The sequence below is a fragment of the Trypanosoma equiperdum genome (assembly GCF_001457755.1).
Source record: "Trypanosoma equiperdum strain OVI genome assembly, contig: ctg_788, whole genome shotgun sequence".
NCBI lineage: Eukaryota > Euglenozoa > Kinetoplastea > Trypanosomatida > Trypanosomatidae > Trypanosoma > Trypanosoma equiperdum.
In genome coordinates this window covers 12,087-23,608 of record NW_027124740.1, presented here as the reverse complement: position 1 = coordinate 23,608, position 11,522 = coordinate 12,087, and the positions used below count along the sequence as shown (strand labels likewise).

The 11,522-nt window shown below is 46.4% G+C and overlaps 5 protein-coding genes across 5 annotated transcripts; all 5 read left to right on the top strand.

Annotated features, from left to right (window-relative positions):
- Positions 1-843: 843 nt before the first annotated feature.
- On the top strand, positions 844-3,153 carry TEOVI_000368600 (beta adaptin, putative; the record flags this gene model as incomplete). Its single annotated transcript, XM_067226558.1, has 1 exon — positions 844-3,153. One exon carries the CDS (start codon positions 844-846, stop codon positions 3,151-3,153), a length of 2,310 nt encoding a protein of 769 aa, XP_067082659.1.
- Positions 3,154-3,901: 748 nt separating this feature from the next.
- On the top strand, positions 3,902-4,999 carry TEOVI_000368500 (Tir chaperone protein (CesT) family, putative; the record flags this gene model as incomplete). The annotated part of the gene is made up of 1 exon (XM_067226557.1): positions 3,902-4,999. One exon carries the CDS (start codon positions 3,902-3,904, stop codon positions 4,997-4,999), a length of 1,098 nt encoding a protein of 365 aa, XP_067082658.1.
- A 1,344-nt stretch (positions 5,000-6,343) lies between these two features.
- TEOVI_000368400 (adenylyl cyclase-associated protein, putative) lies at positions 6,344-7,153 on the top strand (the record flags this gene model as incomplete). The annotated part of the gene is made up of 1 exon (XM_067226556.1): positions 6,344-7,153. One exon carries the CDS (start codon positions 6,344-6,346, stop codon positions 7,151-7,153), a length of 810 nt encoding a protein of 269 aa, XP_067082657.1.
- Positions 7,154-8,180: 1,027 nt separating this feature from the next.
- On the top strand, positions 8,181-9,155 carry TEOVI_000368300 (uncharacterized protein; the record flags this gene model as incomplete). Its single annotated transcript, XM_067226555.1, has 1 exon — positions 8,181-9,155. The coding sequence occupies one exon, from the start codon at positions 8,181-8,183 to the stop codon at positions 9,153-9,155; it is 975 nt and encodes a 324-aa protein (XP_067082656.1).
- An 831-nt stretch (positions 9,156-9,986) lies between these two features.
- TEOVI_000368200 (emp24/gp25L/p24 family/GOLD, putative) lies at positions 9,987-10,685 on the top strand (the record flags this gene model as incomplete). Its single annotated transcript, XM_067226554.1, has 1 exon — positions 9,987-10,685. One exon carries the CDS (start codon positions 9,987-9,989, stop codon positions 10,683-10,685), a length of 699 nt encoding a protein of 232 aa, XP_067082655.1.
- Positions 10,686-11,522: the final 837 nt, after the last annotated feature.

Sequence of the window (11,522 nt, the reverse complement as noted above, 5' to 3'; positions counted from 1 at the left end):
GGGGGGGAAGTGGTGTGAACCGAGGAATTCGTAATTGATAAGTGACAGTACTACCATAGCACAAACAAACACGCCAAGTATTGAATTTGAAGGTTCTAAAAAAAAAAAATACTCGGAACTAATTTGGTTCATTTCGATGCCGGAGAGTAGTCACTGTTTCATTACTTTTTTTCTATGTTTTGTTTTTTCTCTTTTGGTTTATGTTTTAATTTCAAGGTCAGCTTCTCTGATTTGTGGCGGGCTCTAGCGAGTATTGATCTCAGTTTGAATTTGCGCTTTTCACCTTTCATATTTTTTTTTTTATGGTTCACGTGTGAGGTGAGGTGTGCTGCTGTTTTTTCTTTGTTTTTTTTATTTTTTTTTTTTGACACAATCATGTGGGCATAAATGTTCGGTTTGTTCAATTTGCATTAGTGATATTTGCAGCTGTTGCGACTGTGGATGTGCAATGAGGTAAAGTACAGAGACACAACCCATGATAGTGAGTAAAAAAAATAAAATAAAAAATTGAAAGTGATAACTTTTGTATTAGGGGAGGATAAGGGACAAAGAAGAGAAGAATCAGTTAGTGAAGGAATAGTATGAAGTTATTGTAGTACTAGCGAAGGAGTGCGTGATCATCTGACCAATAGCTGAAATAATTACTTTTCAAAAACGAGTAAAATCGCCGTTTTTTTTTTGGTGTGTGTCGTTCAGGCCGGTACCTTTTCTTGAAATGATCCTTTCCTTTCCTTCCCTTCCCTTTTTGTTTTTTTTTCTTACCTTCTCATTGATTAGAGGTGAAAATTTCCGGTGCTTCAGTACGGCATTACCGACGGAAGTTTCACTTTTACACACGACCTTATGGAAACCTCATGTGCCTCTGCAGAAGTGCGTAATGAATTGAGTAAATTATTGCAGCGGTTTCAAGATCCAGAGGTTCAGTTTGACCCCATTCAAAAACGTGGAGTCATAAGTAAGGTGATTGGTTACATGACGATGGGTGTTGACACTTCATGTCTCTTTCCACACTTGACACTTGCATGTGAGACGACAGACTTTGTCACCAAGAAACTCGTTTACCTTTATCTCAGCAATCATGCAGAGAAGAATCCTGAAGTGGCGTTACTTTGTATAAACACACTTATTAAAGAGTGTAAGGAACAAAGTCCCATTGTGCGAGGACTTGCGCTGCGCTCCCTTTCTTCCCTTCGGTTACCACAACTGTTTGAGTACTTATTTCCTGTCCTAAAGACTGCCTTCACCGATCCATCCCCTTATGTGCGCAAGACGGCGTGCACATGCGCCCTTAGAGTTTTCCGCGCGTCACCCGCAGAGTTTCGCAGGCATCAGTTTCTCAACAACATCCTAAAGGCCTTGCAGGATAGCGATGCTCTGGTGTGTGGGAATGCATTGGCAGTGCTTCTTGAAGTCTCCCGCGAAGCCGAAGCTAATGGTTGTACGGAAGGTGTTTTGCATGTGACAAAACCTTTATTGTACCAACTGCTAAACATCATGAAACGCGTCTCCGAGTACCACCGCGTGCAGATTATTAGCCTCATACATAAATACGTACCTCAAGATGAGAGTGAAATGTATGACATTATGAATTTATTGGATGAACACCTCCAGACGAGGAATAGCGGTACTGTACTAAGTGTGTGCAAGGCTTTGTTTCACCTGACGCAGAATCACCCTGCGATGTATTCTGAGGTTCTCAGTCGCTTAAAGGCCCCGCTTCTTACGCTAGTGTCGTCGTGCACTGGAACAGAGGCGGTGTATCCTGTGCTATGTCATATTAAGCTGCTGCTGCAACATGAGCCCCGGCTTTTTCAGGATGCATACAAGTCATTCTATTGCCGCAACGGGGACCCAACCTATACAAAGACGGTTAAGATGGATATACTTAGTATGTTAGTGACTCCCACCTCGGTAGGAGATATTCTCAATGAATTTGTAGCGTATGCGCACGAACGTGGAAGCAGCGCGGTGTCATGTGCCGCCATCGAGGCGATTGGCCGAATCCCATTGAAACTACCAGCGATGGTGGAGGATGTGACGAAGCATCTCGTTACATTCCTGGAGAGCAGTGTTGAGTACGTACGTAACACGAGCATCACGGTCATGAAGGGCGTTCTGCAAAATCGTCGGTATATTCCCACGGTCCAATTGTTTCTTGAGAAGCTGATGGAATCATATCGTGAGATGGATGTGGTGGAACCTGAGAGCTCCGTAGCGCTTGTGTGGCTTCTCGGCGAGTATGGTGAGCACATAGAAGAGGCGCCGTATATTTTGGAGGAGATGTGTAATGATTCTCTTCTCAAGCGCCCAGCAGAGTTCCTTCGACAGTTTCTTACATCCTCCATAACATTGTTCTTCAAACGCCCACCGGAAATGCAACGCGTTCTAGGACGGATGTTCCAACTGCTTGCCAATGACTTCACACATCCAGATGTTCACGACCAGGTGCGTCTCTACTATCGGTTACTCCGAGAGAACCCAGAAGTAGCTTCCTACGTAATATGCGCCCCGAAGTCTGACATTATCGAGTTTGCAGAGGAGCGGAACGCGGAACTCAAGGATAAACTCTTTGATGAGTTCAATACACTCTCTGTTGTGTATTTCCGACCGAGTGAAGAATTTGTCCGCGACTCTGCACCACGCACAGGCGATGATGACGATGATAAAACTGAAGATGAAGAACAGGAAGACGATCCCACACATGACGAGGATGGGAATAAGACAACACACGAGGGGATAGCAGGCCACAATGTCTCCACTTTGCCTAACGTTTCTCATCCTCATTTGGAAAGCAACTTTAGTCTCTCAGTTGATGCGAGCATGGAACTGCACGAGTTTGAGCATCGCTGGATCTCGCTTGGTGATTCAGTTGTGACGACAGCCAACATGCAATTGCGGCTGCGCAGTGTCCCTGACATGGAAATGTTTGAAGATGCACTTGACGTGTGTGGAGTCGTCATGCTTACGGCTGGTCCTCACAATGATGGTGATAGATGCTTTTTGTATGCGCAAGAAGAGGGCGCAATGGGAGCGTACTTTCTACTGGAGGTATGCCTGTCGAGGAATGGTATGGTAAACGTTAAGGTGAAGTCCGACAGCGCTCACATGCAGCAATTTTTGCAACATTTTCACAAAATCATGGATCAGTTTTGACTTCGTCGTCGTGGCGTTTTATTTTTGTTGACATTGTTTATTTTTGTTCGAGTTAATCACATTACACAGTCCGTTGCACCGGTTTTTGGTATCACTTCACGCGAAACTGTTAAGTAGAAACAATGAAATTGAGGGACGTACGATTCACTGTACATTTTAGTGCTGTTTGTTCGAGTTGTGCCACTTCATTTATTTTTTTTTCTGCTTTCTTATCACCTGTTGCGGCCACACTTGGGCAAATGTATGGCCACGAGTAACAATCAGTTGCGACTGGGTTTCTCTTATCCGCTGTTGTTTAACCATCTTTTGAGGATGAAGAGTGGGAAATGCGGGAAATCATCGAAATACAGCTTTTCAGTTTGGGGAAAGGACTGCTTTCGGATTTGACGATTGGCAGAGGCTATTATTATTATTATTTTCTGTTGTCTGCGCAGTTATTTTTTCCCCATCTTCATGCATCCGCTCAATAAAACTGTAGCGAAGAAAACAAAAAAAAACAGCACACACACCTCTGGAGTGCATTCTTGATCAACTCGTCGCTATTTTTACCTTACTCGCTTAGACTTTGCCTTAGTGTCAAAAGGACAGTTGGCAGGAAGCTTTAACGAAGGGAGGAGGAAGAAAGACGACTGAAGTAGATCGCGGCGTCAGGACGTTATAAGGAACTGCGCCTCTTAACTTTTGATTGTGCATATACAGGTAACTATCATTTGCAAGTATATATATATACGCATATATTTGAATAGATATGGATGACAAACAGGCGTTCTTTGTACGCTGCATAGATGGAAAGACATTTAAGATGGTGATTCGGGGGGACCTGGGGAAGTTAACTGTTGGAAAGATTAGGCGATACCTAAAATCATACGGTGTCCAAGATGGGATGCAGCTACTCTTCAACGGTTTGTCGCTTGCGGACGAGCAGGTGGGCAGCGATTTTGGCCTTTGCAATGGTGCCACGCTGCATTTGGGTCCTCCATCGTTTAGTGAACCTGCGGTCCCACAACGGACTCATGGCCAAGGCTTTAGTGACGAGGCAGCTGGTTCAAGGACCGGAGACCCAACTGATACACCTCATTCATCTCTGAGTGGTGACTCGCGGGAACGTAACTCAAAAGCGGACTCCACGCATCGTGACCCGTGTGGTGGGTTAAGTCATGCCGATCCAGCGAGAGGGACTGCCACTTACTCAAGGGGACGTTATAATGTGGATAAAGGGATCCCTGTTACCGCTACCTCTGCAACGAAAACAAATATTGATAGGATCCCCAGCGCCGATTTGACTAGTCACAGTGGTTTCCCGGTGGCTCTCGAAGTAGAGAACCAGCAACTGCGCGAACAGGTGGAGTTACTGCGTCGGGAGGTCGCCGACTTGAGGCAAAAGAACAAGGCGCCGCGCGCCACGGTATTGCGACAGGATCTCACATCAATAGAGGTGCTGCAGAGTGCTAAATCCAACCTGCAAGAACTTGCTGAAGAACTTGGTGTTCCACTTCAATTCGATATGAACTTCACTTGTGTGGTGGGTGATGACGAGAGCCACACCGTCTTGGTTACCTTTGACTGTGTCACTGAGCGTCTCTATATATATTCCACCCTCCTCACTCAAATTCCGCATGATGGTGAGGTTCGCGCCAAGTTGTATGAACTTCTACTGGAGGGTTCATTGCTTAGCCGCGAGGTTTGTGGCGGTGGCATCGGCATATCACCGCAGAACGGTCTCGTGCTTCTCTCTACCACCATACCTCTGCGGCACTGCAACTCCTCCGCGTTGAAGGATATCATGCCGGTGTTTGTTGAAACAGTTGCGCGCTGGCGTTCGCTCATAAATGAACTGCTTAACTAGCACGATAATAGTTTGAAACCTCTTTTCATTGTTATTGTTCGCTTCCCTCCCATTCTTCGTGGGTTGATGAGGGGGCAGTCAAGTTTCATATGAAGTGCTTGCTGCGCCCCCACCCCGGCCTCTTTCGTTTCTGTCTTGGCTTCCCGCCACCGCTATTTGCAGCTACTGCTGCTTTATCACATCGGAGTTTTGAGGGACACACGAGAGAGCATTTGGTCACACAGTCACTATTAAAATGTTGAGATGGAGGTAAGACGATAGACCATGTGATAGAGGAGAAAACACTAGTAAGCTCAACGGAAGGAAGGAAGTTTAGATGAAAATAAAAAAATTTTGAAGAAAGAACACAAATGGGGAAGCATGTGAAGGGGAAGGGGAAAATGAAGGGTAATACCTTTTGTTGGTACAGCGTAGTTTAGTGATTGCTTGGGGATCGGACAGCCGATCAGAAAGGGCAAGTTTCTTTGCACTACATATCTAACGGGTTCCAATATTCAGTTGAGTGCAGCACACTGACGGAGATGCGTTTGAAAAACTCGTGAGGCCGCTGCGAAAACTGACGGCAGGAAGGGTTCGAAGAAAAGGAGGAGAGTACGTGCTAGGTGTGGGTGGTGGTGGTAATTTTATATTGCTTCGTCTTTTATGTTTTATGCTGTTTATGTTTTAACTTATCTGCCCAACCAAAGGCTGTGGTCACACGCCGCAAACTAGGTGGGTTTAGAAGGCAAGGTTTGAATTATGTGCCTTCTTCTTTTCGTTGTTAACTAAATCCCCTTCCTTTTCTTTCATTTACTTCGTGGAGTACCACCCTCCATATCACATACATACACACACGCACGTACAGAATTACCTCTCGCCGCGATGTCCTCGTTAAGAATTGGCCTTTAATATGTCCCTTTACTTACCGTTATATCTGACGTGCACGGATCTACGTATCGGGCCGGGACCTTTTCTCACTTTTACTTCGGTCGGATCTCACCCAATGCATTCCCCTTCTCTCGATAGGCATTTGAACGAGCGTTTGCGCGTAAATTTTCCCGTTCCACCTTTTAACTTTTTTCTTCACTGAAAGAATTCAACAATCGTCATACATATAAGTGTGCGAAAGCATGTGCGTTCATCAACTAACTGTCGGTCTTGTAGTACCCAAGCATACCTTTTTATCTTTCTTTTTTTTTTTTACTAAACCGGTGTGTAACCGTGCCTGTGAGATATAGAGAATCAATAAAAGGGAGACGGTAGGGAAGTGGGTCTTTGAAAAAGACAAAAAACAAAAACAAAAATCAAATCGGACTACGAGGTGATATTGAGACCTCCCCGCTGATTTGTGTGCACGGAAGGAAAATGCCGCCGCCGCCACCAGCACCACCGCCACCGCCACCGCCACCACCTCCACCCAAGGCAACAGAAGGCAACTCATCAAGCACCGTTGGAGGCGCGGCATCGGCCCTCTTTGCTGAGATCCGCCAGGGTGGTGATAACATTACCTCTCGACTCCGCCACGTGACGGATGATCAAAAAGCATATAAACAAAACATTCAACACGGTGCCGTTGATTTCTCCGACCTCGATGCAAAGAAGGCAGAGGCGGAGGCCAAGCGACAGCAGAAGCAAAAGCAACCGGAAACCACCGCAGCGGAGGAACCCGTGACGCGACTCGAAGGGGACAAGCGGTGGGTGGTTAAACACCACAAAGGAACTCCTTCGGAACCCTGCAAGGTGACTTTGGAAGATGTCAATATGCGTCATGCCGTGCACATTCACGGTTGTGACAACACATTTGTTGAGGTAAAGGGGAAAGTTAACACGGTCTCCGTTGTGTCATGCAATAAGGCGCAAGTTATCCTGGAGAGTGTTGTCTCGGCTTTGGAGGTCCTCAAGTCTGACAGCGTTGATGTTACGGTGCGGCGTTTTGTCCCCACTGCTATGGTTGAGAAAAGCACGTCGGTGAATCTCTTCCTCATGGATGTTGAGGAGGCGCCGAACACTGAAATTGTAACAGCATGCAGCAGCGCTGTGAATGTGAACTTCCCTACCGTGGAGGATCCAACAGATATTTTGGAAAGACCCCTCCCGGAGCAGTTCGTCTCACGTATTGTGAGGGACAATAGAGGAAAGTATAAGATTGAGACGAAGCCAAATGAGGTGGCGTAGTGAAATTCCTATAGCATCCCAGTTTGCGTGTAAGAGCGTATTTTTACTTCAGCCGCATTTACATTTGGGAAGGGACTGAAGGGCGGGGTAGAGGCGGTTCCTGTTAACGAGCATGGGTGGGAGAAGAGTAACCCCACACGAAAACGATGCGGCGTGAAAAAGTCGCGCGATCAAGAATAGGAAAAAGACAGTAGAGAGTGTAGCAAGAGGGAAGATTAAGGTGGGAAAAATTTATTACTTACACCAGATAGGTTTCGGCATCAACTCTACAATCTTCCGCATTTGGCGGAAGGGATGTCTGTGGAAGGGGGGAGAAGGTAAAAATTTGTTGTGGAATGTACTTTTGTTTGCTGCTTTCTCGGCAGGCGGAAGGAGCCGTTTCATCCGAATGTCGCAGGTATTTCGTTTTGCTTCGCCTTCGTCTCTTCCCCTGTGTTTGCTCAACCTCTTGCGTTGGGTGCGTTGGTTCATCGTTGCCGCTCCCCTTCAAACGTTTCGATTTCATTCTGTAAATACGCGCCTCTCAACGGTTGATTTTTACTGCTTTGTGGCCAAACTAGCTGGTTTATTTCTTTTATAATGCTCCTTTGATGTTGTGTCTCGTTGAAAGAGCAGATGCAGTCCGTTGAGTGAAGTTGTGTGCTTTGGTGTGTGTACCGTTCCTCCACCCTCTTCTCTGGGGTTTTATCTTTCTTAATTTCCTCTGCATTCCTTTGTACTCATTGTTTTTCGCTTCCCTTCTGTGCCAACTTGTATGTGTGCCCTCGCGGCTGGTGCAGCCTGTCCTTCCTATCGCAAAGGGCACGCTAACGAACGTAGAAGGGGTGAGTACGTTGGACGCACTCATAAGCAGCTGAATTAACAAAGTGACGATAAAGAACGCAGCAAAAAAAGTTAGAGAGAGTTACGGAGTCCGTAAGGGAGTTTCAACAGTCGTCAAGGTGACCAAATAGGTCCACGCATACTGGCAGATACGTATATATATATATATATAATATACGTGTTGTGCTTACCTAGGTGAATCAACATGACTTCGCTCAACACAGAGCTGGCTCTCGCAAAGAGGTTTCATATGCTGAGCAAAAATTATAGCAACCGCCCTGTCATCGCGCGCCGCAACACGCTTCCCACTCTTGTGCGGTTTATTCGGAGTAACGACCGAGAAACTCGTCACTACTCCCTCTCTGCGCTCCTGCTGCTTGCGCAACACGAGGAAAATGTGGAACTACTTTGCTTGGAGCGCGGCCTCGTCCCGGGTGTTTACGCAGTTTACAAAGATGCCGATTACGACGACCCCCAGTTACGTGAAATAGCAGATCAAATTCTGAACTGTCTCGAACCCGTTTTGCAGGGCAGAGACCCACGTAAGGCTAGCCAAACAAGCGTAACTCCTGTTGGGAGTAGCAGTGATGCGGTTGACAGCGATCCTTTAAATGATAGTTTTTCCCCCAGTCGACGAGCGCGCGCGGGCAGGGTGCTGCGGGGAGTTGGCTCGGATGCTATCCACACTGTTCTACTTGACATCCCCGCGTTGGATCCGAATGGGGGGGACAATATTGAGGCTATCGAAGACATCTTTCAAACAACGCGCGGCGTTTTGTCATACTCTATTTTTGTGGAGAACAGACAGGCACGTCTGTTCGTTACATGTGCCACACAGGTAGTGCAACAAGTCCTCTCCGACTCTGGTTTTGAATCAGTGGTAGTTCGCGATGACGTCGTCAACCAGGAGATGTTTGGCGGCGGAGCTGACGGCAGTGCCGGGTTAAATAGCGGTGGGAATAGAAGCAATACAAGCTACTACGATGGCGGTTCTCCACAGCACCGTCCCTCTTATCTGCAAAGTGTCGCCAACAGCATCTACCAGTCCGCACTTGTCCTTGGAGGTGGCAGCAGGAATAATGACACGCTGTCGGCACGTGTTAACGAGCAGCGGACGAGGGAGCAAGAAGGAGAATCAACATTTGGGTACATATCGAAAACGCTGTCGAAGTGGTGGTGATTTGGTTAGTAGCAATACGATCCGTAGCTAACGTCGCTATTTTTGAACAGGGGAGGTGTGAAAAAGATGTATGAAGCGGGAGGGGTCTCACCGAATGGGTGTCACTCGAACTGCAGCGCTGTTTTATCGTGGATGGACTGGTAAAAGGAAGTTATACCCCCTTTTTTCCATTGGTAAACACCCATTGCCTTCTAGAAGGGGTTGGGTTGGGCTAATCAGCTCGTTTGGCGACCCCCTGCTGCCATGTCAACGTTTTGTTCTTTGTTGTGCCTAGAAAGTGAGATGTGAAAAAAAAAATGTGCGATTTGGGTTAAGAAGGAGAAAATAGACGGGCTCGGGGTGAGACGTCACACATGGAGGTGGTGAAAGAAGTGAGTCGGAGGGATCGTGAACGATAGGCAGATGTTTTTTTTTCTTTTACCTCTAACTAGTAAGGAGGGGGTGTTATTTGCAGGTGGGTGGGACACAGCGCAGTACTGATTGGTGAAGAAGAGGAAGTGGTGTCCTTTTCACCACATACTTTAAAAATTCAATGTGGAACTGTGGACTCCTTTGTATGTTTGTGCTCTTTCACCTCTGCGAAGCGGTGTCCTTAAGGCATCCAATTGTCTCTCCATGTTGTTTCTATCGTTTGGTCCCCTTCTCGGATCTCTCTTTTGTTACTGATATCGAAACAACAATAAAAAGAGAAGACGTGAAGAAAAATTGTAAGCTTCTATAAGTTTGACAAAAATAAAAAGGTTTAAATATCATCGTTTTCGATCTGTGTGTGTGTCTGTTTAGTACGGCTACACTCGGCACCTCCCTCGCACCAACGTCAAACTGAGTGAAATGAAGAGTTTCCGCGTAGTTTGCAGGTTCCCCGCCATGTTGCAGCTGCTAGCACTTGTGGGACTTGCATTGGTTCCGCAAAGCGCTCTCAGTTCTCAAAACGGCGTGTACGTAAAACTCTTTCCCGGCCGTGAGTTGTGTTTGAGCTACGAGGGGTACCGGGAAGTGGAGGAAACACCGCCAACAGTTGCCTTGCGACATCGCGCCCTCTCGCCACGTAACGTTAACGTGCGAACACGCCTCTACGGCCCTGATGGAAACATTATACGACATGATGACCGCATCGATCCCTTTGGACAACCAGCGTCTTTCTTCTTTAAGGTAACAAAGACGGGTACATATCGGGTTTGCATGCGTACACCGTTGAACCACCCGCCGCTATCGTTTGACATGCGTTTCATCGGCGAGCGCGATGTGGCGCAGTCACCGGAGACCGTTGAGGGAGTGGAAGTTGCTGACAAACCAATAGAAGCCTCCGACTATCAAAGTTCACTTCACATGTTGGACATTTGTGTGCAAGTGGCTCTAGATGAAGTGCGTATGAGTGAGAACCGCCTTCATCTTCTTGATGAGATTACAAACTCTACGTACAACCGCGTTGTGGGATTCTTAATTCTGAACGTTCTGCTTGTCATTGTTGCTAGCGTTGGGTCAGAGAAGTATTTGGAACGATTCTTTATAAAGCAGAAGATTGCTTAAGCATGGCTCCAACTCTCCACCCTGTGGATGAGTATTTAACGTTGAGATAACCAATTGAGGGGCAGTAGAAAGCGCTTTAATACCACTCACCACCAATTAAGATGACGAAACCCCTGTGAAGCAAAATAGGGCAGGGTGGCCAAAAGAAGTTATATTCAACAAACAGGCAGGGTGGAAATGCAATGTGGTTGCAGTAGAAATGCGGAACGTTAATGGGAAAGACGAAAGGGATGAGTACTCGCAAGTTGCGGCGGTGAGTTTGTGGTCTCTGGGGCTCATGCTGTGTGTGATTATTTTTTCTGTGAGCTTGTTATTCTCTTCGGTGTAGTCAAGTTGTGCTGTAAGTGCTAAGATTTGTGTGCCTATGAACTCTTTTTATTTTCGTTTTGATATATATATATATATATGTTGTTATTGTCATTGTTTGTTATTTTGCTGTACTTCTGGTTCCCTTGGCTCACGTAACGGTGGGATTCAAGGGGATAAGATGTGGCTGCAGCGTATGTGCCCAACTGTTCACTGATCGGCTGCGGCACTAACGGAACTCGATTATGAAATTTTATGTGCGTTGCGTCTGCAATTTATGCATTTTTTTTTCATCGTATTGCTGCGTGCAAAACAACAACAACAAGGGATCAGAGAGTGTTTTGCACGTGTGTATTAGTGTGAGTGGGCGCCTCTGTAATAAAAAGAAGTGACGAGTTTATACCGGGTGTCACTGCCATGTTTTCCTCGTCTTGTATGCAGAGCATGCAAACACAATACATATGCCCACATGCGTAAGTAAATACAAAAATGCATGTGCTTATTGTTGGTTTTACGGTGTGGTATATATGG